The sequence below is a fragment of the Artibeus jamaicensis genome, unplaced genomic scaffold, assembly GCF_021234435.1.
Source record: "Artibeus jamaicensis isolate MK-2021 breed Jamaican fruit bat unplaced genomic scaffold, CSHL_Jam_final contig_384, whole genome shotgun sequence".
NCBI classification, from domain to species: Eukaryota; Metazoa; Chordata; class Mammalia; order Chiroptera; family Phyllostomidae; genus Artibeus; species Artibeus jamaicensis.
In genome coordinates this window covers 9,173,025-9,200,163 of record NW_026521810.1, presented here as the reverse complement: position 1 = coordinate 9,200,163, position 27,139 = coordinate 9,173,025, and the positions used below count along the sequence as shown (strand labels likewise).

The 27,139-nt window shown below is 40.0% G+C and overlaps 2 protein-coding genes across 8 annotated transcripts in view; one reads left to right on the top strand and one right to left on the bottom strand.

The window, feature by feature from the left end:
- Nucleotides 1-11,563, top strand: part of REV1 (REV1 DNA directed polymerase) — a 113,996-nt gene extending 102,433 nt beyond the window's left edge. For all 6 annotated transcript variants that reach the window (XM_053664684.1, XM_037141110.2, XM_053664685.1 and 3 more), the window contains 9 exons: nt 5,210-5,312; nt 6,555-6,720; nt 6,932-7,134; nt 8,484-8,717; nt 9,356-9,476; nt 10,147-10,367; nt 10,471-10,606; nt 10,787-10,889; nt 11,164-11,563. In XM_053664684.1, coding sequence (XP_053520659.1) covers nt 5,210-5,312; nt 6,555-6,720; nt 6,932-7,134; nt 8,484-8,717; nt 9,356-9,476; nt 10,147-10,367; nt 10,471-10,606; nt 10,787-10,889; nt 11,164-11,275 — 1,399 coding nt within the window. In that variant the 3' untranslated portion in view covers nt 11,276-11,563. The remainder of the gene's footprint in view (nt 1-5,209; nt 5,313-6,554; nt 6,721-6,931; nt 7,135-8,483; nt 8,718-9,355; nt 9,477-10,146; nt 10,368-10,470; nt 10,607-10,786; nt 10,890-11,163) is intronic.
- A 200-nt stretch (nt 11,564-11,763) lies between these two features.
- The window catches only part of EIF5B (eukaryotic translation initiation factor 5B), a 63,624-nt gene continuing 48,248 nt past the window's right edge, over nt 11,764-27,139 (bottom strand). For both annotated transcript variants that reach the window (XM_037141107.2, XM_037141108.2), the window contains exons 15-24: nt 22,999-23,130; nt 22,406-22,588; nt 22,107-22,268; nt 18,276-18,407; nt 17,116-17,247; nt 16,933-17,009; nt 16,654-16,818; nt 15,107-15,245; nt 13,529-13,690; nt 11,764-13,208 (exon numbers count right to left, since the gene is read on the bottom strand). In XM_037141107.2, the coding sequence (XP_036997002.2) occupies nt 13,101-13,208; nt 13,529-13,690; nt 15,107-15,245; nt 16,654-16,818; nt 16,933-17,009; nt 17,116-17,247; nt 18,276-18,407; nt 22,107-22,268; nt 22,406-22,588; nt 22,999-23,130 (1,392 nt within the window). In that variant the 3' untranslated portion in view covers nt 11,764-13,100. The remainder of the gene's footprint in view (nt 13,209-13,528; nt 13,691-15,106; nt 15,246-16,653; nt 16,819-16,932; nt 17,010-17,115; nt 17,248-18,275; nt 18,408-22,106; nt 22,269-22,405; nt 22,589-22,998; nt 23,131-27,139) is intronic.

The window sequence follows — 27,139 nt, the reverse complement described above, 5'->3', positions numbered from 1 at the left end:
AAGCTACATTGCAGTCATGTGACTTACAGATTCCAATACATTATGAAATTATAATAGAAATGACAGATTTTAAGTTGCATGTCAGAGCTACATGTAGATTGAGGGCTGGCTTCATTATTCATTTAGGAAAATTTTTCTTATAACACTTTTCCTTTTAGGAAAGGAATTTTTCTTCCTCGGAGTTCTTTTGTTGTATAGGTGTTTTTAACTTGAAATATATACATATATTTAATCAAAGTAATGCATGTAATTGACATGGTGTCACATACAAAGCTTTAAGTCCTCTGCACTCCTCCCCAGTTCCAAGTACCATTTTTTTCAACTTTTTAGTGGTTTCTTCTTGTATTTAGCTCCATATTTTTAGATATGTACTTAAACTGCTATTTCTAGCTTATTTCAGTTTTACAAAATGTTTACTGAATTTTCATTGTAGATAAGGATTTATTATCGATCACTGTTTTCCCTGTATGCATATATCATTGCCCCTAATAAAGTCATTGGGTTTTGGTTCAATCGGTGTCTAGGGTAACATTGTTATAACCATAAATATACTGTACAAGTCTGATCCATGTAGTCCACTATGATTATATTTCTTCTCCTGTATCTTGTTTTGCTTATTTGCTTTTGTGTAAATTTGTAAGAGGTTACCCCTAAACTCCTTCCCAGTACGTTTCAATACATCAGGAATCTATTGGTTCAGTCTTTTTACTTGGAGACCTCTCTCTTGGGGTCCCCCAGGCTGCTACTCTAGTCTGGATCAGTTATTTTAAGACCTCCTGCAAAGCCTTCTCTGATCTGTGTTGGATCTCTGCTTTCCTCCTCCTGGTACCTTACTGAGAATGTATATCTGTACATCTCTTTGAAGCTGTGTGACTGTCCTGGTGCTCGGTGGTTTTGCTGACTTAAAGGTTCTAATGATCGGTTATAAGTTAGTAATCATTTTCCTCTGACCATTCAGAGGCCGTTCTCATCAGTTTTTCAGGATTGCCGTACAGAAGTCTGGTGTCCTCTGGTTCCTGTTGTTACAGGGCCCGTCCTTTTCCTCTGGAACTTACAGCGCCTGTGTCTTGGGTTCTGGAGTTTTATTGTCTGCTCTTTGTCCTTGTGCCAGGTACTTTGTCAGTATTAAATTTTTGTCTCTAGTAATATTTTAAATCTGTGTGTTTTGTTTTGTTTTTCACATATTTAAATATTTAAAGTATCTCTGATTTCAGATTGTAGTATCTATTTGTAACTCTTATATTATTTTTTATAAATTAATTTATTTTTAGAAGGGAAGGGAAGGAGAGAGGGAGAGAAATATCAATGTATGGTTGCTTCCCGTGTGTCCCCTGCTGGGAACTGGCCCCTGCTAGGAACTGGCCTGCAACCCAGGCATGTGCCCTGACTGGGAATCGAACCGTGATCTTTTGGTACGCAGGCCCGTGCTCAATCCACTGAGCTACACCAGCCAGGGCTGTAACTCTTATATTCTTTTATTCCCAGTGTGAGTCTATTGCTCCAAGTTTCTTTTTTCCTGTTTTGGTTGCTGTTGTATTAGAGGTTTTCTCCAAGTATCCTGTCCATCTGATAGTTCTTGGTGGTCTCTTCAGATGTGAACTGTTTGGATCCTCCGATTCTTAGTGGGACATGTAGAACAGTGAGTTTTACCGTAGGTGAATGGTTGGAAGAGCATGCTGTTGGCTTACAACAACCCACTGGTAGTATCTGTGGTCTTTTCTCTTAGGCTTAAGGGTTTCCCTGGACTGGAATCCTCCCATCTCTTGCCTAGGGGGTGGGTGAGAAGACAGAAGGATTGCAGCTGGCATTCTGTTCCTCAGTAGGAAAGAGGGTCTAGAAGGGGAAGGGTGTGTGAGTTTTGTGAGGGAGGTGCCTCATTTCTCCCTTAGCCATGCGTGATAGCTGCACCTCCTCCATGGGGGCTAAGTCTTCCACAGAAGAGGAGGAATCTCATATACATCCTCAGCATCATTCCCCATCCTTTCATACATACCTGATATCTCTAATTACTGAGCTTTTCGGAGGTTCTGTTGCATAAAGAGGCTTACTTGGCTTGGTGCCTTTCTTTAGGATCTTAGCAGGCATTTGACAGCTTACTATTTACTGATTTGCTTTTGGTATTCTAAAGTATGGTTAATGTTTTCTTTTCATATCTTCTCCCATTTCTATCTTTTAAGAGATTATACCTTTTGGGGTTTTGATACATTTTATTGATTATGCTAGTACAGTTGTCCCAGTTTTTTCCCCGTTGCCCCCTTCTACCCAGTTCCCACATTCCCTCTGGCTATTCCCCCCCCTTAGTTCACATCCATGAATCATACATGTAAGTTCTATGACTTTTCCATTTCCTATACTGTTCTTAATATCCCCTTATCTATTTTGTACCTACCGATTTGTTCTTCTTAATCCCTCTACCTTTTCCCACTTCCCCCCTCTCATCTGGTAACCCTGCAAATAATCTCCATATCTATGATTTTGTTTCTGTTCTGGTTGTTTGCTTAGTTTGTTTTTTAGATTCAATTATTAATAGTTGTGAATTTATTGCCATTTTAAGTTCATAGTTTTGATCTTTTTCCTAAATAAATCCCCTTGACTTTCATGTAATAATGGCTTGGCTAATGATGAACTCCTTTAGCTTTTCCTTGTCTAGGAAGCACTTTATCTGCCCTTCCAGTCTAAATGATAGTTTTGCTAGATAGAGTGATCTTGGATGTAGATCCTTGCTTTTCATCACTTTGAATACTTCTTGCCAGTCCTTGCCTGCAAGGTTTCTTTTGAGAAATCAGCTGATAGTCTTATGGGAGGGAACTCCTTTGTAGGTAACTCTTCTCTCTTTTTTTTTTTTGCTGCTTTTAAGATTCTCTGTTTAACCTTTGGCATTTTGATTATGATGTATGTCTTGGTGTGGATCTCTTTGAGCCTTGGGGCTCTCTGTGCTTCCTGGACTTGTATTTCCTTTACCAAATTAGAAAAGTTTTCTTTCATTATCTTTTCAAATAAGTTTTCTATTTCTTGCTCTTTCTCTTTGTCTTTCAGCACCCCTACAAATGTTGATGTCTTTGAAGTTGTCCCAGAGGCTCCTTAGCCTATCCTTGTTTTTTTGGATTCTTTTTCCTTCTTACTGTTCTGATTGAATATTTTTTTCTTCCTTATGTTCCAAATCATTGATTTGATCCTCGGCTTCATCCCTTCCACTGTTAGTTTTTCTCTATTTTACCTAGTGTAACCTTCATTTCTACCTGGGTCTTTTTTATGCTGTTAAAGTACCCATTGAGTTCCTTGAGCATCCTAATAACCAATGTTTTGAACTCTGCATCTGATAGATTGCTTATCTCTATTTTGTTTAGTTTTTCTTTTTCTGGAGTTTTGTTTTATTCTTTCATTTGGGCCATATTTCTTTTTGTCTTCATTTTGGCAACCTCTCTGTGTTTGTTTTTATGCATTAGATAGAGCTGCTTTGACTCTGTGTCTTAGTGGCATGGCCTATTATAGAAAAGCTCACAGATAAGTTGGATGGGGAAGAGCCTTAGATAATCATCAGGGTGGGACAACCCTTATGAACCAGATTGATGGAATCTCTGATATGGTGTCACCAGTCTGTGGCTCTGTGTGGGGTAGGGCGGAAAAAGGACTGGCATCAGAAAGGGGATAATGCCACTGCCTGGCCTCTGGAGTTTTGGCTGGGAGGAAGTTGTACCCCAGCACTCGCCCTGATGCCAGACAGTTCAGTTCATCTTCTCCATGTATGCTACTGGTGCCCTTCCAGCCTGGTGCTGAAGCCCAGAGGGAATGAAGTCTGCGTAAGTCCTAAGTCTGTTGCAGGCCCTTTGAGTGGAGACTCCTAAAAATGCCACAGTTTCTTCTACTGCCCCGCTCCCTCACTGGGCGTTTACAGCCAGAAGTTATAGGGACTTATCTTCCTGGCACTGGAACCCTGGGCTGGGTGGTGTGGTGTGGGGCTGGGATCCCTCGCTCCTGAGGTATTCCTCCCAATTTTGATCCACTACTTGTGGTTATGGGACTGCTTGTTTGCATCTCCAGGTCTCTGCCCCTCCTACCAGTCTGGCTGAATGTGACTTCTTAAATTCCCTGGTTGTCGGACTTCCATGCAACTCGATTTTCTGACGATTCTGGGAAACAGTTACTAGTTGTTTTATAGTATACCTGTTATTTTTGCTGTAGTTGTGCAAGGAGACAAGGCCCATTTACCTATGCCTCCATCTTGACGGGAAGTCCAAGTTTATACCTTCTAAAAATAATTTCAAGTCAGTTTAGTGGCAGTTTGGAAAGAAATTAAGATAAACACATGTTTAATCCACTAAGGTCCATTAAAAATTATACTTTTTAACTTATTTATCTGTGCTTTTATCTGTATTTATGTGAAATACTTTGTTTTTATATTTATGTGAAATCAATTGAAGGTGATTATTGTGTAACAAATCAATGTAGATATTTTTCCATATGATTCCTTAAAGAAACAGGCCCTTATTACAGATGAATACATAACGGCCTCATGGCACTGAAATGAACACAGTACATTTAGTTTTGGTGGCCTCCTTCAGAAGTCCTGGAGCATCTAAGAATTTTATGTTCTGATCCCTCTGAGTTCAGTCAGGATATCACTATATCCCCTTTGTCACAGCTGCCCACACATTTCTTCATTGATTTATAGAGCATCTGAGGGAAAGTGGGATTGTATGAGCAGCTTTACCTCAAATAGAACAGAATGAGTCAAGAACCAAAGTCCAAGGGATTCATCTTTTGGAGTAACAATACCTTACTATATGCGTAATCTTTCTTGGAACCTGAAACCTCTCTTAGAATCTAAAGCAGTGTACTTACTATTCATGCTTTGGTTGCAACATAGTATGCTTATATTTGTACATGCATTAGCTAAAGTACTTTTTTTTTTAAGTTCCAAGTTATTTTTAGTTGACCCAGTCTTTATTAGTTTTTATCTTAAAGTCCTAGTGTTCTGTGTGATTTTTCTTTTCCCCTTGCTGCCAGTATAATTACTTAATTTGACTTCTTTGAGGGAAGACTGTCTCATTCATTTGTAGGGATTATATTTAGTACTTATTTATTTTTTGTAATTTTCTTTATAACTTTTCTGTAACTCTTTGAACAGTTCACTACTACTAAGACAGTAGTAAATACATGTGGAATGCAGCTGTTGTTACCTTTAAAACATTAATTCTACCGCTTACAGGACTGTAACTCTTGACCAGGCAACAGATAGTGCAAAAATAATTGGAAAGGCTACACTAAACATGTTTCATGCAATGAAACTAAATATATCGGATATGAGAGGGGTGAGTATATAATGTTTTAAAATTCTGTAATTGTTTTTCATTTGATGTTTGATCTGAATATGGTCATGGTGGGGTGTAGGGGTTTATTTGCAGATTTCAACTTTTCTTATATAATACTAGCAGAATAGAGACTGAAAAACTTGTCTTTCTCATTTGCCTCAATATTCATATTTTTTCTAGAGTCAGATTTGTTCTGAAATACATTTGCTTTCTATCTAGAATATTAATTTTATATTTTGAGTTTTTATAGTACCTTTCTTTTAATTAACCAAGGACTCATTTTACATACATTATCTTGCTTCCTGTTCTCATTCCTCTGAAAATAGATAGGACTGGGAGGAGTGAAATCTACAAATCTTTGTACCTATCACATATTTTTAAATCAGAAATTACTCTGATGTCTAATGAGGGTGCCCTAGAAGAGTTTACCATAGACTTACAAAGATGCCTTAAGAACAGATAGGTGAGGCGTCTCAAAAATGTGAAAACCTTCAATTTTCTTCAAGAAAATTGGTTGGTTCAGTCCTGTGTGTGCACGTGAGTGCAGGGTCATTACCGACTTGGTGTGGGTTTTGTGGAAGGATTAGAGAGTGCTACCTGGCTGGTGTAGCTCAGAGGATTGAGCGTGGGCCCGAGAGCCTGCAAACCAGAGGATCCTAGTTCGATTCCCAGTCAGGGCACATGCCTGGGCTGCAGGCCAGTTCTCAGCAGGGGACGCACGAGAGGCAACCATACATGGATGTTTCTCTCCCTCTCTCCTTCCCTTCCCCTCTAAAGATAAATAAATAAAATCTTTTTTAAAAAAAGTTCTAAAGCAACTGTGAGTGCTTCTCCTCGCAGTGCTGAGGTCTGTGTTAGTGCCGGGGGGGGGCAGGGGCGGCCGGCTGTACTGCTGCCTGGAGGGTGTCTGTGGCCCATCATCCCCCGGACCTGTACTTTTAATATTATTTTATATGAAGTGTGGTTGAAGGTAAACTATTCCTTATTTAACCTTTTTAATATCTTATTTTAAAAACTTAGCTGGCTGTGTAGAAAGAACCTCAGTGGGATACAGTATCTCACCTTTTTTGGATTTTCTGGTTTTGAAGAGATTGCATTTCGTTGGGTAGAATTGGATACTGAAGACTGAGGGGACTGTCTGTTCAGTGGGTAGTATAGTAGTTATTTTTGTAATCACCTAGAAGGCTGTTAGGATACTTTCATTTAACATCATATGAAACATATTCTTTTGTCTGATTCTAGGTTGGGATTCAAGTGAACCAGCTGGTTCCAGCTAATCCGAACCCTCCCACATGTCCCAGTCGCTCGTCAGTCCAGCCAGGCCACTTTCCTGGTGGGTCACACTCTGTCCGCGATCTCTTCCAAGTTCAGAAAGTCAAGAAACCCACAGAAGAGGAGCACAAGGAAGGTCAGTGGTGTCAGTGTGTTTTCATCTGGGTGCTGCTTATAGCCTTGGGACAGCTGCAGTTTGAAAAGTTGTCTGGCATGGTTCTGTGGCCTTTTAAAGACAAACTGACATTCTCAATTATGATGAGCAGTAATAAAGTTTGTGTATTCAAGTCCCCCGTCCCCCCAGATGATCTGAGGAGGCTATTTTATGTATTTTCTATACTTTTCAGTATTTCTGGCTGCAATGGATCTGGAAATATCATCTGCCTCTAGAACTTGTACTTTCTTGCCATCTTTTTCCACACATCTGACATCAAGTATCAGCCCTGTTACTAACAAAGTAGAGTCTTCAGGAAAATGGAATGGTCTACATTCTCCCGTCAGTTTGAAGTCAAGACTTAACCTGAGTATAGAGGTCCCATCACCTTCCCAGGTATATTTCTATAATTCTACATATGATATATATGCAAAAGTAGTTTTACAGTAGGGGAGAAAGAGCGACTTTTTACAGTGACTGATACTACTGAATTCCAAGTAAGAAATGACCAGTTTAAGTGAAAGATTTGTGCTTCTGCAGAGATTTGCAGCTCTTTTAAATTGTAAAACATGGATGAAAGCCAGTTCCTTGCGCTACCACTTGTCACAGCCTGTGTACCTCTTTATGATAGTAGTCGGTCACACAGCTTTGCTGATCATTAGAGGCCTGTGACGAAGGTATTTTGTGCAGCACATGCATACAGTTCACTGTGGAGTGAATGACTTTCCTAACAGGAACTTCTTTAGCTGGGGTGGGTGGTCGGTGTGGCCTGGTGCTGGAATTTTTACTCCTTGGAAGTGTAAGAGAACACTTTAAGCCAGGTTGGAAGTCTGTTTCTCTGCTGCACAAAATAGCAGAAGGCTAAAGGGTATGTGTGTGCTGGCTGTAGATTAGGGAAACGGCAGCTGTGATGTGTGTGCCCGGGTCCCACTTGCCGCTGAGTTTACCCAGAAGTAGTTGTGCCTGTCAGGTGAGTTGTGCCTGTCAGGTGAGATTGGCCTGCCAGCTTCCAGCTGCTGTGCTTCCTAAGGGATATGTGCTGATGGGCACTGGGAGGACCTGGCCAAAGGAGCAGGGAAGTCAGGTATGCAGCTAGAGAAGTTAGCTTCTAGAAATCTTCTAGCTGGCTGCTCTTGGCCTAGAATTGTTTGGAGGCATATAGTTTCCTATCTGAAAGGCAAACTTCAGGCTTAGAAATTTGACATACCTGTATTTTTGGACTATAAGACACACCTTTAAACCACATTATTTGCGTCAATTTTTTTTCCTATTTTCCTCTTCTAAAACCCAGGTGTGTCTTATGGTGTGGACCATAGACACCTCTAGGTTTTAGAGGGGGAAAATTTTTTGAAGCAAAAAAAAGTGTGTCTTATGGTCCGAAAAATACAGTACATGACATAGGCGTTGGCCCCTGCCCTTGGATAGGGTCTGAGATTTGAGCTTGACAGAGGCTTTCTGTGTGGGAGATTCATTGAATGTATGTGGACTTACCCAGTGCAGTGGGACTGGCCAGGTGCACACTTGTCATCTCTGGAATCCACACATTACTGCTTAGGCTTTGGTGGTAAAGGCTGGTGGGGCAGGGCGGGGTGGGGGCGGGGTGGCTTTCCTGGCCTGGTTCTCTGTATTTGCACCTTGTGTTGATTATCCAGTATGTTAACATTGAAATGAAAGTGAAACATTAATTCCCGAACAAATCATCTCTGAGCGTGACGTAACTGCACACCCTATATGGTATTTTATAGCTCGATCAGTCTGTTTTAGAAGCACTTCCACCTGATCTCCGGGAACAAGTAGAGGAAGTTTGTGCTGTTCAGCAAGGAGAGCTACATGGTGACAAAAAGAAAGAACCAGTAAATGGCTGTAATACAGGAATTTTGCCACAGCCAGTTGGGACAGTTTTGTTACAAATACCAGAACCTCAAGAATCTAACAGTGACACAGGAATTAATGTAATAGCCCTTCCAGCATTTTCACAGGTAAGTTCAATTTAGGGGCCTTCTATCGTAGTTTAAATAGTCTCCCCCTAGTCACCTCTCCTACTGTAGCTCAGGGCATGTCTTATTTCCCATATTCCTTTACACCCAAATGCTCATTAGTCTACATACCATATCCATTGAGGCAGGAGAGGCTGGCTCATTTCCTCTTCATCTGTAGGACAGACTGACAAAGCAGCCCTCTCCTGAAGCCACTGAGGGCAGAGAAGAGGGAGGCTGTGGTATCTGGATGCTCACAGCTGGTTCCCCCATTCACTGACCAGGGCCACTTGGCTGTGCTCGAGTGACAGGCCAGGGATGCATAATCACACCAGGGTCAGTAATACAATCTAGTGTTTCAAAAAACATTACATGTGAGCCTGCTTTCTTGTGTTCTGCTTCTCATTTTCTGTCTGTGCTTCTTGCTTTAGTGTTTTTTTAAATTGCAGTTCATACTCAGAATTTAATTCCTTATTCTCATCCTAAAGCCCCGAGGATTTAATGAGCCTTGATATTGAGGACCTATTAAAAATTCATACAGATCAGAAAAGTATGATTTTAAAATATTTTGTGAAAAGTGTAAACCAGCTGCCATATAGAATCAGCTTAGGTTCGACTTTGAAACTTCTTTTTTCCACTAGGTGGACCCTGAGGTGTTTGCCGCCCTTCCTGCTGAGCTTCAAAAGGAGCTGAGAGCAGCGTATGATCAAAGACAGAGGCAGGGAGAGAACGCTGCACACCAGCAGCCAGCCACCACAGCCTGTAAGCCTGGGAAGTAGCGGTTAACAAAACGAACATGAGACAAATGGAGGCATTGCGTATTATTGTATTTAATGGCCAAAATCTAAGGTCTTAGTCATGTTAAGAGCTCTTCATATTGGGGGAATAGAACCAAGTATACAATACAATAAGTATTACAGTCCTAGTTAGAGTTGTATCTGTAACTGCTTGACTGAAAAACTTAGTTCTTGGCTTTTTTTAAAAAGCCCTTAAAAATAAGCTTGAAATAAGTTTTAATACACTACTTCCAGAAATCTTTTTGGACACTTCTCGGGCCCATTGTTGTTCTTTGAAATTGAGATACTTCAGGGGATGTAGTTTTAAAACACAAAAAATTAGGTTTCTGACCATGGATCATAAATGCCATGTTTAATATAAAAACAGGGTAGAGCCTGACAAGCTATATATTTGTACTTCACCTGCTGAGGTGTCATTTGATCATGTGAGCACCACTTATTAGGTCAGCAGTGTTCCAAAGAAACAGGAGGAAGTGGCAGAGGTGACGAATTGCAAGGTCTGCACTCTCGGCCATTGTCCGACAAGAGGCCTGCTGGGATGTGTGCGTGTGTGCAGGGGTTGGATTTGTGGGTGGGAGAACCCATCCGACTGTCCCAATACATTAGTTGAGGATCTTCTGTTCATCATCTTTTAGTGCCAAAGAATCCATTACTTCAGCTAAAACCAGCAGCAATGAAAGAAAAGAAACGAAACAAGAAAAAGAATCCCATGAGTCCCCAAAAGAAGATTCAGAGCCCTCTGAAAAACAAAGTACTTAATAGTCCTGCAAAAACCGTGCCGGGAGCCTGTGGTAGTCCCCAGAAATTAATCGATGGGTTTCTGAAACATGAAGATCCCGCTCCTGAAAAACCTCTGGTAATATTTTTTTATACTTTTTAAAACTTGGACCTTTTATTGAGTCTTAACGTAGTCGATGTTATATAAATATAGCACCTGTTATCATTTGTTTTCTTAACAGGGAGAACTCTCTGCTTCTACTTCAGGTGTGCCAGGCCTTTCTGGCTGTGTCAGACCCCCTGCACCCAACCTAGCGGGAGCTGTCGAGTTCAGTGATGTGAAGACACTGCTCAAAGAATGGATAACGACCATTTCAGGTTGGCTTGGGTGGGGCAGGTAGTCAGCCAAAAACCAGATGTGTAATGAACAATAAATCTAATAAGCTTAAACCAGCCAAGCCTTAACCTTTGAGGCTGACTGTGGAAAGATTCTTCATAGCCCGTTTGTGTTGAGAAACAGATGGGCTGGTTTTCATTTGAGGTTTTTCCTCCCTTTAGATCCAATGGAAGAAGACATTTTGCAAGTTGTGAAATACTGCACTGACCTAATAGAGGAGAAAGATTTGGAAAAACTGGATCTCGTTATAAAATACATGAAAAGGTAATTAGTACTGTTAGCAAAAGGGGAAAATGGCATGTCACAAGGGCTGAGGGAGGCGAGGGTCTACATTTTGTAGTGTCTGACAGTTGCCTTACCTGTACTCTGAAGAAGGGGGGGCCCTTTATTTTGAATCCCAGAGAAAGGAGTGTCATAAATATTGACTAAAACAAAGAGGGTCAAAATCAGCTTCTTCCACTCGACCCTTAAATTCTAGAGACTGTATCTTGAAAAAGGAATTATTGGTTTTTCCTGATGTTTGTTTCTCCACCTTTAGGTTGATGCAGCAGTCTGTGGAATCAGTTTGGAATATGGCATTTGACTTTATTCTTGACAATGTTCAGGTAGTTTTACAACAGACTTATGGGAGCACATTAAAAGTGACATAAATGAGCAGGAGCCTAGTGTTCTCCACTGGCTGTGCCATAAGTGCTTGTGAGGTATTTGCAAAGTGCATGATAGTAATGCTCTGAGTTTTTATAATTTTAAATTTCTTTTTGAGCAAGTGTTTTGTATATTTCTTTTCAATAAGTGCCAAATTTGTCAGTATTGCATGTAAATAATTGTGTTAATTCTTTTATTGTAGTATAGATTCTATTTACAAAATGTTTGTTTATAAAGTTTTATGGATTTTTACAGTGAAGTGTTTACAGTTGTTTAATAAAGAACTGTATGTATATTTTGTATAGGTTCCTTTTTGTGAATCCTTTAGGAAATGAATCTTGAACTGTTTACACTTACTACACTACAGGCTGAACAACCTCCAAGCCTGACTTAAGAGACTTGGTGCAAGGTCCCAGAGTGGGTTGTTTCTAACAAGCAAATGTTACTAAAGCTTCTTAACAGTCTTTTCATATCCCCAAGTATGAACACAGGAGCATGTTAAGAAAATCTTTACTTCTTCCAAGTGAAGGAATTTACATATTTTGAATTAGAACACACACGATTGAAGATCAAATTTTTCCTGGGAAAATTATGTCCCCACAGGTGGTTTAGAGGTGTTTTTTCTTTGCCTCTATTGCCCTTGAGAAACTTTAATGAATGGTACAGATTTCCAAATGTATATAAAGTATTTTTGTAGCGTGTTATGGCATACACTTTAAAAAATAGTTTATAATTCTACACCAGTGAATACTTGGAAACATTTTCTTTAAACAAACACCCCCACACTGACTTCATTCAACACTGCTATAAATAGGTAGTAAGATCTTTGAGATCTATTATAAGAATTAATCTCACACTAAAAGGTTCCTTACATTGTGGAAAGGAGTATATATATCATGTGAAAACCATAGAACTAGCTAGAACTAGCTATAATCAGATTACTAATATGAATTAGTAATTCATTGACATCTCTGCAACAATTTAGAAGCACTAAGCCCAAATAGTTATCAATGCCCTGTTGATTGTCTCATCAGAAAATGTATGCATGATAGATTTTCTAGGACAAAATAGGCCAAGATTGATGTATAAAATTCCTACTAATGTTAACATGTGCTGGTACACAAGGTAGGACAGTTAACAACTCCTGTCCTTAAATGAAAGAGCTGGTGACTAATGGGAGAGAAGCTACACTAACACGGAAGCCTAACAGCTCTCTGGTGAATGTGTTTTCTTTATTGGTATCAGAATTGTGCTGATTACAGTGGACTCTCATGACTAGACAAGCAGTAAATAGCAGCCAGCTACACTTTTACACCATGGATTTCATACAAAGCAGATAAAGAAATACCAGAATGCCTAATTTTCTACTTTAAAAAATTCCTAAGGACACATGGCAGAATGCTGCTGCTGTAAAAAAAAAAGAGGAGGAGATGCATAAATACAGTGTTTCTTACATCAAAAAAGTCAAGAATCACAAAATCTGTAGAAGCTTGGTTAATCAAATACTGCAGTACTGATTTAATCAGTATAAAATCGGAAGAGCTTTAGATCTGTAATAAAAATCCAAATTCAGGGAAGGGCAGACTTTAAAACAGCAGCCAGTAAAGAGAGGTTGGGAAGGAGAGGGCAAGTGGACAGGCACATTGGAACTGTGGGGACATGGATTAGACCACTGTCAAACCAGTGTAAGTTTCTTGGTTTCTCATGGAAAACATTTTATACATCTATTTTTTTCCTTCCATTCTTAAGTGCATCAGTGTCCATATGTCCATTCCATTTTTAATCTTGTTTTTTCTTGCACTACTCCAATTCTTGCCCCATGTGGAAAAACTAGATGATTTCAAAGACTTTCTTCAGCTCCACAATAAGCTGCCAGTCGCTCTTCTGCATCTCGTCTCTGAACCAGTCTTTGAGAGCGTCGATGGACTGCCTGCTGATCTGCAGGGGCAAGGCACAAACAGGGCAGATGAAACAGAGTGTAACCAAGTGCTAGAAAAGCAGGTGGCCCCAGTGGTCACCAAATGTCGATTACAGAGAATGTAAGGTAGTGCTGCTGGCCTCTGATCACAGCTGCTGGGCAAGTACAGCAGAAGGGGACCTAGAGGTCCTGGCAGGCACTGGCTGTGAGGAGCACGTGCCTCACTGTATACAGATCAAGCCTGATGAAAAACCCAGTCCTATCAGAATTACTAACTGAAGATAATGAACACAGCCAACACCCCCTTTATTCAAAGGTGCCACTCTGTGGACAGACTTACCTTACTGACAAGGATGTCTGTAGCTTCAAAATGTCTTCCATACATTTTGGGAGATTCACCAGGGATAGGTTCTATTTTGACACATACTTCTTGTCCCTTTTTTGCAACATCCACTTGTTTATGGTTTATTTCAATACTTGTCACTATTCCAATGTCAACAAACTGTAAAATAAGAACAAATCACAATGTAAGCAGAAGGAGGAATCCTGCTAGCCACAGGCTCCCTAGAGCTGGAGAGCTGAGAAAATGGTTTGTGAGCAGAAGAGCCAGTTTCAAAGCCTTAGCTCTGTGACCCTCCACGACCACTTTGTCTCCACAGTGGAATTTCCTCAGTGTACACTGGGGATGACACCACCACATGTCCTCTCTGCCTTTCATGAGGTGCTTTGGGAGAGTAAGTGTGGTCAATCCAGTGTAGTTTTCTATTTCTGTTCCACCCTTCACATGACAGGCGCCATAAAAAAGGAACAGGCAGACACATTCTGAATCAAAAATGAGCTGGGAGTGGTTGGTGTGGTGAGCAGGGGACAAAGAAATAGAGGCAGTCAAGGCCTCGTAGGTCCTGGTAAAAACTTTGCATTTAATGCTGAGTGTAAGACTTATGAGCAGCCTATTTGTAGGTATAGTTTGAGGCTGGAAGAGCACCTTTTGCTCTCTGTCTTGGGAAGAGATACAGGAGAATGAGTGAAAAGCTTGAAGTTATATAGGAGATAATTATTGTAAGTAAACGCCCTAGCTCAGTCCACAGAAACGGAATAGAAACCATGACTCTCCAGTGCCACTGCCCCCTGAAGGAATCAGGTCTGGGGCAGGAAAAGTACTAGGGGCGCCTCACTGCACTGGAAAAGAAGAACATGTTCAGAGTGCATGTGGCTCCCACTAACCGAAGTATTGGCTGTCATACAGTATTGGTAATTACATCACATTTTTAAAAAATCGAGCTGAGTATACAGATATTAATGAAAAGGTCAGGGGGGTGAAGGTTGATAAACAGGAGATTCATAGGAACTCAAAGACTCCCCTAGATCACTTAGTAACATGGAGGGGAAAGAATGGTCTCTAACAGACATGCGGAGCTGACGCACACTTTCCCCACAAATCACAGCGTCACTGATGAGATGGCCTGTATGAAATGCATGAGGCACACAGGAGTCCTTCTACTTAGCCATGAGGAAATAAATCCAAGCTGAGACATACCTGTGAAACAATGGTCTGGACTCTTCAAAAAAGGATAGGACTGTTTCTGGTTGAGACCAAAACACATCACAGCCAAAGGCAGTGTAACTGGAAGGGATTCTGGACCAGGTCAGCAAGTGGAATTATTAAAGACATTTTTGGTACAGTTTGTGAAATGTGAATGGGGGCTGTAAATTGTGATTTTCATTCAGTGAAGGACTGGTATCAGGTGCTAACAATCAAGACTAATTAAGGAATGCTGACATTTAACAAGACCAAGGTATAAATTACCTAAGGCGACAGACAAGCTCTGCTTGGTTAATTTTTTTTTTTTTTTTTTTTTTTTACTTTTTTTGCTTTAAGAGATAGCACATTTGTTTTTAAAGCACAACGGGCACTTACATTTTTGCTAGGGACGCACATGGGGGTCCCTTGTTTCACCTGACCTGCTTCCACAGTCACGCCAATCACTATTGGGTCTCGAGAATTGAAAATATACTGTGGGAGGATTTTCATCTTGCAGGGAAATACTGCTATGTGCCTAAAAGGAAAAAAAAAAATTTATAAGCTTACAAAAATCACTTAAACTAAAAAAACAAGCACAGGTGAACATGAGGCTTCTTTCACTGCACAGGTGAACATGAGGCTTCTTCCACCAGGTTTTCACTTTTATAGCTTATCTCAGCAGTCCTAATGCACTTAGGCCAGGCATTCTCACATCCTCTTCCCCTCCCCATCCATTTGGGTGCATTCCAAGTCTCTCCAAGGCTGAATCGCAGGAGCATCTGGTGCCCAGGCTGAGGGGCCTAAACCCTGGAGCTTAGGAACTTAGAACCTTGGTGGAACCTACTTTCAGGGGTGTGGCACATGCCACATGGTCGTCCATTCTGGGGACCACACAGGCATCAAACCACATCCTTCTTTTCTCAACCATGTTCTCAAATGAGCTGATCCAAGGGCCCACTATTTCCCTGCTTATCAATCATATGCTTAAAGCGTTTTCGTAGCTTCTAACAGTCTTCTAAATAAAATTTAAGTCTTCTCATTTAAGGTTTCACAATATTAAGGTAACCGTGCCTCAATCTGAACCCTAATACTTAGCAGTTACTCTTCAGAATATACCCCAGAATGAGCCACCACCGTTATGGTTACTCTGCATGGAGCCATCACTGTCTCAGGCCTGAACTGTGGGAGCCCTTGACATTCCTTCATCACTAACTCCAGAATCCTTCCCAAGACTACTGGGTCCTACTGACTAGGTCATCTCCTACCACTCTTCCCCAAGGGTCACTGTATGAGGACTGCCTCCCAGGGCTGTCCTGCCTTGACACTCCCATTTGGGTGGTGAGTCACTTTGTTCCCTTCACATCTCAGTGATGAGTTGCCTCCCCAAACCACACCGCTAACTACAGCTCTCCTCTCCTCATCCAGGACTGTCCTTGCTTTATATCACTTAACCCCACTTCTCATGTGTTCACTGTTTGTCTCCTCTGAGCTCCAAGGAGACACGGTCAGGATCATGGCTGAATCCTCTAGCAGCTATGAGTGCCACTGACACTGGGCACTATGAAATTTACAGCAGGAATGAGCTTTGCTCCCATGGAATGCCTTGCCTTGTTTCATTTCCTAGATTTCCACACACTAATTTTTTTACCTCCAAACTCCCCCAAAGTAGCAACTTCTCACCTATGAATGCGACCTAGGTCTGCCAAACTGAAAATGGGAAACAAAAACAAAACCAGAAAGGCCACAGATAGAATTTGTCCCCACACTGCTGGAAGGTCTCAGGTGGACAAGACTTGTCTGTAACTTGCCACCTCAGGGAACTGCCTCTGACAGACAAGCACACTGCACGCTTCTGCTGTCTACACACCCGTCTGGTGTTTTGTAATTCTCCAATTATCAACTTCATTGTCAAAGACACAAAGTAAGTAAAATCACCAACTTACTTAAATTCTTCTTGTTTCTGTTTCTTGTAATCTTGTCTGTACTTTGTAAAGGCATCAAATAAATGATAAATAATTTCTGCACTAAAAATTCTAACTCCTAAACTATCAGCCATTTCTTGTGCATCCCGTTCGATTCTCACATCGAAGGCCAAAATGACTGCATACCTGAAAAGTGAGAACACATCAAAGACCATCAGTGAAAAACAGTATGTCACAAAGGAGAGTTAAAATATTTGGTAGCTATATGAAAGCTTTCATAGCAGGAGAGAGATTACTTACTGAGGATCATGTTCCAACATTACTGAAGCCTTCATGACATCCTTTTTATGGACTGGACCGATGTTAATTCCTGCATACTGTAAACAGGGAGTTTGTGAGACTAGCTACCTGACTCAGGTGACAGAAGTAGCCCCACAAACCATGACCACCACTGACTGTGTGGAGTTGGGTTTGGTTACTTACGGGCACTTCTGACGTTCTTAGGAATTCCAGTAGAGCTTCCAAAGAGCCCAGAGTAGATGCCTGGACATAGACTCCTTTTTCTTCTAACTTGATAGCATTTAGTGTCTGCTTTAACTCATGGATTAATTCATCCTTAGAAAGAGATTGTATTTGACATGGTTATAAATAAATACGACTCTCATCAGTAGCCTAGAGTTAAACTGTGTTTCGCTTTTTCATTAAGTATTCATATGAAATATAAAACCAAGGCTTACGAAAAGCAAAGCACAGTAGAACCTGAGCTACAGAGGAGGGCACTTGGGAGTCATAACTGATCTGTCCTATTTCACCTTTGTCTGTCTGAAGTTTACTAACATTGAAATACATTTAACCTCTCTGCTCCAACTGGCAAATAAGGTAGATGGGAGTGCAATGAAATAATCTTTTAAAAGTTAAAAGTGAGACGCAAATACTGTGTTACAGCAGCCCAACAGCTCTGCTTGATGGTCTTAAGCTTGAAATACCCTAATCTCAGCAGCCCTTTCCTCCATCATTGCTTCTCTGATGATGAAGAGATAAGTATCTCTGAGTAAGTGAAGCAAACCTGTTGATCCCAATAAGATGCAGGTGTCCACGCCACATCTGGGACTGACCAAAGAGGGAGATCTGCCCCATTTCCAATGGCCCTAGGTGGCTGACTCCCTGTCCTGGGACACAGTGCTCCCCGAAGAATAACTGGTTGTCCCAGCACTAGATGAGCCATGGGCTGAGAACAGTAGATCTCTATGGCTCAAAATCCACTTCTGTGAAACTGCTGGACTCGTGAGCCATCTGCTCCTCCACACAGACACGGAGGCTTTAAAATGACTCCCAGTACCTAGTTCTGTCTACACCAGGTATCTAAAGTAAAACACAATTTCTAGATTTTTATTTAAATAGAATATGTATTTTAGAATTTCATTATACATAAATAATGCTTATGCCAATTCATACAATTATATAAACTAGAGTAATTTTAATTTTTTTAAAACTAAAGTAATTTTAAAAGCATAAACTGCTTGCTAAGAGGCAACCAGACAAGGCTCCACAAGACAGAAGTTCCCATTTTCTTCATCACTCCTGGCCTGTGACACACTGATGCACTACAGAATTCACGTAGCTACAGAGGAAAAATAACTTACTTTAAGCACCGGAATTTCATCTTCCTTATAAGCTACCAGGAGGGGTAAACCAGCCAATGTTTTCTCCAGGTCTTTTCCAAGAATCTTTACCCCCTGAGCTGCTTCTACTTCTTTATGCTTTTCATACTGGTTCTAGAGAGAGCAAAACATTTCTTAGCACATTTACTTGAAAAGTGGTAAGCACTATGAGATGATGTAAGAGAATATTTTCATGACCTTGGGGTAAAGATTTCTTAAACTAAACTAAAAAAGCAATAAACACAATAAAAGTATGATAAAACCAGCATTAAAATTAAGTACTTCTGAATACTGAACTTAAAGCCAAAATGGAGACAAAGATAGATACATTTCACCTCCTTGCACAACCAAAAGGACTAACAACCAATCTGAAAACAAAAACCAATCTCAACTGCTGGGAAACTGAATTGTATGGAAGTCTGACGAACAAGGAGTTGAACATTCATCCAGACTAGGAGGAAGGGCAGAGGTGAGCAGCCAGGGGGAAAGAGTGCGTGGCGAGCCAGCCGCTGGCGGACTCACATTGGTGTGAGGATAAAACCGGGAGGGACAAATGAGGAGAGGAATGAGCAATCCCAGCCCATGACAGACCATGCATTCCAGGGTTTCCGCTCCAGGTAAATAAAGCCTCATAACCTCTGGCTGCAAAAATCTGTGGAGGTTGTGGCAGCAGAAAAACTGCCAGTCTCTCAAGAGAGTCCATTGGAGGGGCCCACAGAGTCCTAGAATGTACACAAGCCCACCCACCCAGGATTCAGCACCAGGGCAGCAACTGGAAGGGCACCATTCCCTTTCAGGAACAGGAGGAAGTGACTGAAAGTGGGGCGAGAGCCAAGCAAGCAGCACTGTTCCCTCTCTGACCCCCCTCCTAACCTCTAGCTGTAAAAACCTGTGGATGTTATAGCGGTGGAAGAAACTGCTGGTCTCTCAGAAGAGTCCATCTGAGGGGTCCATGGGGTCCTAAAATGTACACGAGCCCACCCACTACACGAATGGACAACGGGGCAACAACTGGAAGGGCACTCGTCGCTGGCAGAAAGTGAATGTAATTGGGGTGAGATCCAGGCAAGTGGCGTTATTCCTTCTCTGACCCCTCCCCACATACACAGCATGCCCCACCCAGGCGAATACCTAAGGCCCTACCCTTACAACTTAACAGCTGCAATGACAAATTGAGGAAACAAATATGGCCCAAATAAAAGAACAGATCAAAACTCCAGAAAAAGAACTAAGAGGTGAGGAGACAGACAACCAATCAGACGTAGAGTTCAAAACACTGGTAATCAGGATGCTCACTGAAATGGCTGAGTACAGACACAAAATAGAGCCAAAAGCAAAGGCTATGAAAAGTGAAATAAAGGAAAATATACAGGGAACCAACTGTGAAGGGAAGGAAGATGGCACTCAAATCATCAATTTGAAACAAAAGGAAGTAGTAAACGTTCAACTGGAACAGAAAGAAGAAACAAGAATTCAAAAAAATGAGGAGAGGCTTGGGAACTTTAAATGTACCAATTCTGAATCACTGGGGTGCTAAAAGGAGAAGAGGAAGAGCAAGAAATTGAAAACTTATTTGAAAAAATAATGAAAGAAAACTCCTCTAATTTGGCAAAGGAAACAGATATAAAGTCCAGGAAGCTCAGAGAGTCCCAAACAAGCTGGACCCAAAGACGGCCACATCAAGACACACCATAATTAAAACGACAAAGGTTAAAGGTAAAGAGAGAATCTTAAAAGCAGCGGAAGAAAAGCAGAGAGTTATCTCTACAAAGACAATCAGCTGATTTCTCTGAAGAGACCTTACAGGCAAGAGGGGACTAGAAAGTATTCAAAGTCATGAAAAGCAAGGACCTACAACCTAGATTACTTTATTCAGTAAAGCTGTCATTTAGAATGGAAGGGCAGATAAAGGTAAAGTTAAAGGGGTTCATCATCACCAAGCCCTTATTATATGAAATGTTGAAGGGACTTATCTAATAAGATAAAAACTATGAAAAGTAAAATGACAACGAAATCATAACTATCAACAACTGAACCAAAAAAAAAAAACCCTAAACTAAATGAACACCTAGACTAGGAACAGAATCACAGAAATGAAGATCACTTGGAGAGTTATTAGCAGGGAGGAGGAAGGGGGAGAATGGGGGACAAAGCACAGGGAATAAGAAGCATAAATGGTAGATACGAAATAGGGGGAGGTTAAGGACAGTACAGAAAATGGAGAAGCCAAAGAACTTACATATACGACCCATGGAGTGGGGGATTGCTCGAGAAAATGGGGATATGGGGTGGTGGGGGAAGGGGGGCAAAGGGGAAAATTGAGACAATGGTGATAGTATAATCAATAAAATATACTTTAATTAAAAATTCAAGTATTTGTTTCTCAAAGTACCACAGAAAAAGTAAAAACAGAAATTTACAGAATAGGAGAAAACAATGAAATACATACTGACCAATAACAGACTAGTATCCTGACTATGTAAACAACTCATAAATCTGTGCTAAAGACAGCCAATGCCAGGGGTCAATGGGAATTTCACAAAGAAAGAAATTTAAAAGGCTAATAAAATTATGGCCAACCATATTTCAGGCAGGCAAGTACCAAATGAAACAATGAGCTACACACCCACCATAATGGAAAATCCTAAAAAATCTGACAGCATCCCCAGAGCTGAAGAAAATGTGAAATACTGGAAACGCTAAGCTAATGCGGTAGTAAGTACACCACACTGCACTCTCTGAACAGTGTGGCTTTCCCTAGTGAAACTGGAGCTGAGCCTAAGTGGTGACTCCAGCAATTCACTCCTACATGTGCCCTGGAGAAACTTGAGTGACTGCACCGGGAGATAAACATTTACAGTAATGGCAGTGTTGGCAATAAAAACTTAAAACTGGAGCTAGCCTACACTTCCCATTAACGGAACAAGTAAACGACAATATACTCATGCACTGGAACACTACACAACAATGAAACATCTATATATAGATGCAACAACATGAATAAATCTCAACATTTTTTTGACTAAAAGAAGCAGGACACAAAGGAACAACAAGAATGACCATAGCCCTGGCTGGCGTGGCTCAGTGGATTGAGCGTGGGCCTGCGAACCAGAGTATCGCGGTTCGATTCCCAGTCGGGGCACATGCCTGGGTTGCAGGCCAGTTCCCAGGAGGGGACGCATGAGAGGCAACCACACATTGATGTTTCTCTCCCGCTCTTTCTCCTTCCCTTCCCCTCTCTCGAAAAATAAATAAAATATTTAAAAAAAAAAAAAAAGAATGACCATAAAGTCCATGAATGTACACAAGCCCATGTAGTTTTTAAGGTTGCACTCTCAGGTATGAGGACTATGAAAAAAGAAAAAACAGGGAGATTAGTTACTATCGCAAAATGGAAGCATGGTTAACTTTTGGGGAGTGAGGGAGCTAAGACCAGGAAGAGGCACACGCAAGGCTTCTGGGGTGTCAGCGGTGTTCTCATCTTTGATCTGGTTGTTTGCTTATACTAAAAATCTTAAACTTTCCTTCAATGCTTTGTGTACTTCTTTGTATGAATTTTATTTGGCAATAAAAATGTTATGTAGTAGTGGAAAACGACAACAATATGCTTTAAGTTTTACGAAAAACTTAGCTGGTAAGTAAGTAGTTTCTCACATTGCCAAGTCATGGATGGTCCCTCCTCTACGAAGACATCCAAAATAAAACAAGGAGTGAGGGGTGTGTTTGTACTAAGCCAAGCAGCTCTGAAAGTGAGGAAGTGACCTCAGCAGAATTTCCGAGCACTACAAGTCCCCACATGTTACCTTGGCTTACCTTCACTCGTAATTCCTTCATAGGTGGAGGTAACAGGAGGCCTCGGATCTGAGTTACAATAGGCCCTTCTACTCCAGGAACAATAATTGTATCTCCTTCCTTCAAACGCCCATTGATCAATATTACATCTATAGTGGTGCCCATTCCTGGGAGAGCCTTAACCTAAAAGAGATTATTACAAAAGCTGTGAAATATATACAACAATGCACCATGTGTTCATTAAATCTAAAAGCAGTAAACATCCCCACCCAAGAACACTTAAAAAAAAAAAGACAATAAACTGAAAAGATGACCATTACCTCCATCACCTGTGCTCTGAGCTCTTCACAGTGTGCAAGTCTCTTGCTCAACATGGTCTGAGTTAGCTCGACGAGAAGGCAGATGAGACTGCCCATTCCATCACCAGTATGTGCAGAGGTAGGTACCAAGGACACAAAAGTGCGAGGATCTTTATTCTCGTAAAACAAAGCTGCATTCAAACCCTAAAGATATAAAAAGCACAATCATTCCACAAGACCAAACTGGAAGGCAGTGGCAATGACTAGCTACACGCTAGATGAGCAAATGGCTAGTCACTTTGAAACTTCTTAGAGACACTCAAGAAAAGATCATCTATATCCTGAAGGCATTAATTATGTTAACAGAAAAGTAGTGTTTTCCCAACTCATTTTTTCCAAATTTAAATATTCAAACTATAAAGAGAGATCTTTGAAATATCACCTTTCTGATTTACAAAAGAAAATAAGGGAAAATAATGAAAAACACGAATTGCCATTAATAGGGGAACAGAACCAACGACAGTAAAAGTGTAACTTTATTATAAAGACAATGTAATGAAAGAAAAACTTTTCAATGATACAGGCTCTTCGTAAAGAAGGGACAGCTTTCTTACCTGCTGTGCAAATTCCACTATAATAGCCTTTGCTCGCTCCTCAAATTCATCTTTTGTATTCTTCTTCTGCTTCTTTAAAGTGGCAGCCACATCAGAGTCCGGACTTTTTTTCCAATCATACAGCCTATCAATCTGGAAAAGTTTTTTCATAAAAAACATCTCTAAAACATTCATAATATTCGAGAATTTAATTAAGAGTAAAATCTCCAGAAAATTCCTCATGTACTGGGTTGTCCAAAAAGTCCGTTTAGTTTTTTCCATAAAAGACATATTTTTCATTTTCACCAACAAACTTTATTGATTTAGATATTTTGAGTATGTCAGCTATCTCCCACACAATATAATGTTGAATCTTCTCAATTAATGTTGCGAGTCCATCGCCATTAACTTCAACTGGTCTACCCAACCATGCAGCACTGTCCAGCAAGAAATTCTGCAAACCCCTCCTGATCCACTTGATCAGTCACAGCATCTTCTCCATACACTGCACAAATCTTTTGTGTTTTTACCTTTCTTGAATAGTAAAACATAATATGCTGAAAATGTTATCTTCTTCCATCTTCAATGTTACAATGGCTATACAAAAACTCACCAATTTTGGTAAGTTACTTTTTTAATGCATGATGATATGCCAGCTGTCACAATTCAATCTAACAATTGTTTTGAATGAAGTTAAAGAGAACTAAGAGCTACTACAGCCATGTTATGGGAAAAAAAAAGGAACTTTTTGGCCAACCCATTTTTTTCCCCTTTGGTTGCTTTTAAGACTTTTTAAAGGGTTTCATCAATGAGATTATGTCATAGTTTTATGTTTACTCTACTTTGATATTTTTTAGATTTGGGGATTTCTAATCAAGTTTTTAAATATTCTTGGTCATTATCTCTTCATTTATTTTTTTGCTCTCTTTTCTCATTTTCTTTTAATTGTTTGACAGAATTCTAGGATTTTTTTAGAACCTGAATTACTTCTCTTAATATTGTCCCATAACTGACTTTAAGTTTCTTTCTTTTCCTCTTTCATCCTTTTTTTTCTCCATATGCTTGTTTTGGCCAACCCAATACATTACATACAGGAGAACAAAGAATGACTAGAGATAAAGCCAAAAAGCAAGATGATAACGTAAAAATATCTTTTAAACCTAGAATTCTACATCAAGTGAAAATATTCAGAAAATATTTTGATCTAAATGATAATAACAACGAAACCTGTCTATGCAGTACTCTTAACAGTAGTACACTAAGCATGCCTTTAAAACACAGGTGGCAAAACCAAGGCCCGTGGGCCGAATGCTGCCCTCCACCGTGTTTTACCCGGCCTGGCACCTTGTTTCTACCTGGCAGCAGCACTGAGCTCTCACTTAACTATTAAGCAGTAGTTACATTTACACAGTCCTAAAATTACTTTTGGCCCTTTGAAGGCAACTGCGAAGCTGATTGGCCCCCAGTGAAAATGAGTTTAATACCCCTGCTTTAAATGCTTATTATATTAGGGGAAAAAATATGAAACCAATGATCTAAAGCTTCCACCTTAAGAAATTGGAAAAAGAAGAAAGCAGAAAGAAGGATATAACATAATTAACATTGGACATCAATAACCAACAATAATAAATAATAAAGAATATCAATAAAATAAAAAACTGGTTCTCTGAAATACTAATTTCTCTACTTACAACAGAAAAATGAAAAACTAAAATAACCTACACCCACTTAAGAAATTCCAAGCTGATGTGGAGTCTACTGATGAATTTAACAAACCACTTAAGGAAGAAGTAATATTTCTATATTACTCCTTTAGAAAATGGAGGAAATACTTAACTCCTATTATGAGGCCATCATTGCTCAGATATCAAAACCAGTCATAAGGTATATAAGAAAACTACATACCCAAATGCCTCATAAACACAAGAATCTGCAATAAAAATTAGCAAGTCAAACCTAGCAATACACGAAAAAATATAGCACGATCAAGTATACTAATTATGACCAAGGTTTATTCCAGTAGTGCAAGGTTGCTAGCTTAACATTGAAAATATCAATAGTTGGCAGCAATCTGTGCTGGATAAAGCTGACATCCACATGCCAAGATACACAGACTTTACACCCTTCACAAAAATTAACTCAGAATGGATTACAGACCAAATGTAAAATACAGAACACAGAACTGATAAGCTCCACTTTCATTAAATTTAAAAACTTCTGCTCTGTGAAAGTCAAGGTGAGTCAAGACAAACCACACACTGGGAGAAAATATTTAAAAATACATATCTGATAAAGAACTAGTATCCAAAATATATGAAGAACTCTTAAAACTCAACAAGAAAACAAGAATCCAAATTAAAAAATGACAAAGAGATTAACAGACACCTCACCAAAGATATACAGAGGGCAAATAAGCACATTAAAAGATATTTCACATCCTATGTTACCAGGGAAACACAAATTAAAACAATGAGATAACACTCCACACTTATCAGAATAGCCAAATCCAAAACACAAAAGCAAATGCTGGTGAGGATGTAGAACAACATGAAATTTCTTTCACAGATGATCGGAACACAAAATGGTACAGCCACTTTGAAAGACAATTTGGCAGTTTCTTAATAAAACTTAACACTCTTACCACAGGCTCCTGCCATCACATTCCTTAGCAGAAGAATTAAGAACTTATCCACACAAAAACCTGCACACAATGTTTACAACAGCTTTGCCAAAACCTGGAAACAACCCTCAGTGCGTGAATGGTTAAACTGTTGTGGTGCACCCAGACAATGGGGCATTATTCAGCACTAAAATGAAATGCGCTATTGAGCCATGAAAAGACAGAGATGAAACTTTAATGCATATTACTAAGTGAAAGAAGCCAACCAGAAAAGGCTACACACTGTAAGATTCTAACTATAAGACATTCTGGAAAAGGCAAAACTATGTAGACAGCAAAATGATCTGTGGTTGCCAGGGAATGGGAGGAGGGAACAGATAGAGCACAGAGGGGTTTTAGAGAAGTGACACTACTCTGTGTGATACTATAATGATGGATATGTCATATACATTTGTCCAAACACACAGAAGGTACAAGAGTGAACCCTAATGTAACCTATGGACTTTGGGGATTATGGTGTGCCGATGCAGGTTCATCAACTACACCAAGCATACCAAGTCTGCTGAGGGATACTGATAATGGGGAAGCCATGAATGTGTGGAGGCAGAACTCTATGGGAAAACTTTATGCCTTGCTCTCAATTCTGCTGTGAATCTTACACTGCTCTAAAAATCCCAGTCTTAACAATAAAAAGGAAAGCCAAAAACTCAACAGTGGCTCATGTTATTACAGAATAAAGGAGAAAAGCCACATGAACACCTCAAGACACAAAACAAGCATCTGACGAAAATCAACACTCATTCATGACTTAAAAGGAAAAAACCACACACACAACGTGCCCTGCCTGGGTGGCTCAGTTGGTTGGAACACCACTGCATACACCAAAAGGCTATGGGTTCAATCCCTGGTCAGGGGACATACTGGAGGCAACTGATCAATGTTTCTCTCTCATGTTGGTGTTTCTCTCTCTCCCTCTCTACCCTCCACCCCTTCCTCCCTCCCTCTCTCTCTCTCTCAAATCAGTAAACACATCATCAGGTGAGGATTAAAAATAATAATGAACACTCTAAAGCAACCTAGGAATAGAAGGAAAAATCCTCAACTTAATAATAAAGTGCATTTATAAAACATCCTACAACTGACACTGAAAACCGAGCATTTTCCCCCTAAGAGCAGAAAGAGAAAAGATGTCCATCATCACTTCTATTGAACATTGTTCTAGTTAGTGCAGTAATGAAAAAAATTTACAAAGCATACAGATAAGGAAAAGTGTAACAGCCTTTATTTGCACATAACATAATCATGTACACAGAAAATCCCACATGATTTACAAAAGAAGCTATTAGGTCTGATCAGTGAATTTAACAAGGTCACAGATAAAAAGTCAATATATAAAAATCAACTGTATTTCTATATAAAAGTGATAATCAGAAATCCAAAATTTTTAAATGCTATTTACAATAGCATCAAAACCATGAAATACTATGAATAAATTTAGAAAAGTATCTCCATCACATGGACAATGGGGCTATAAAATATTGC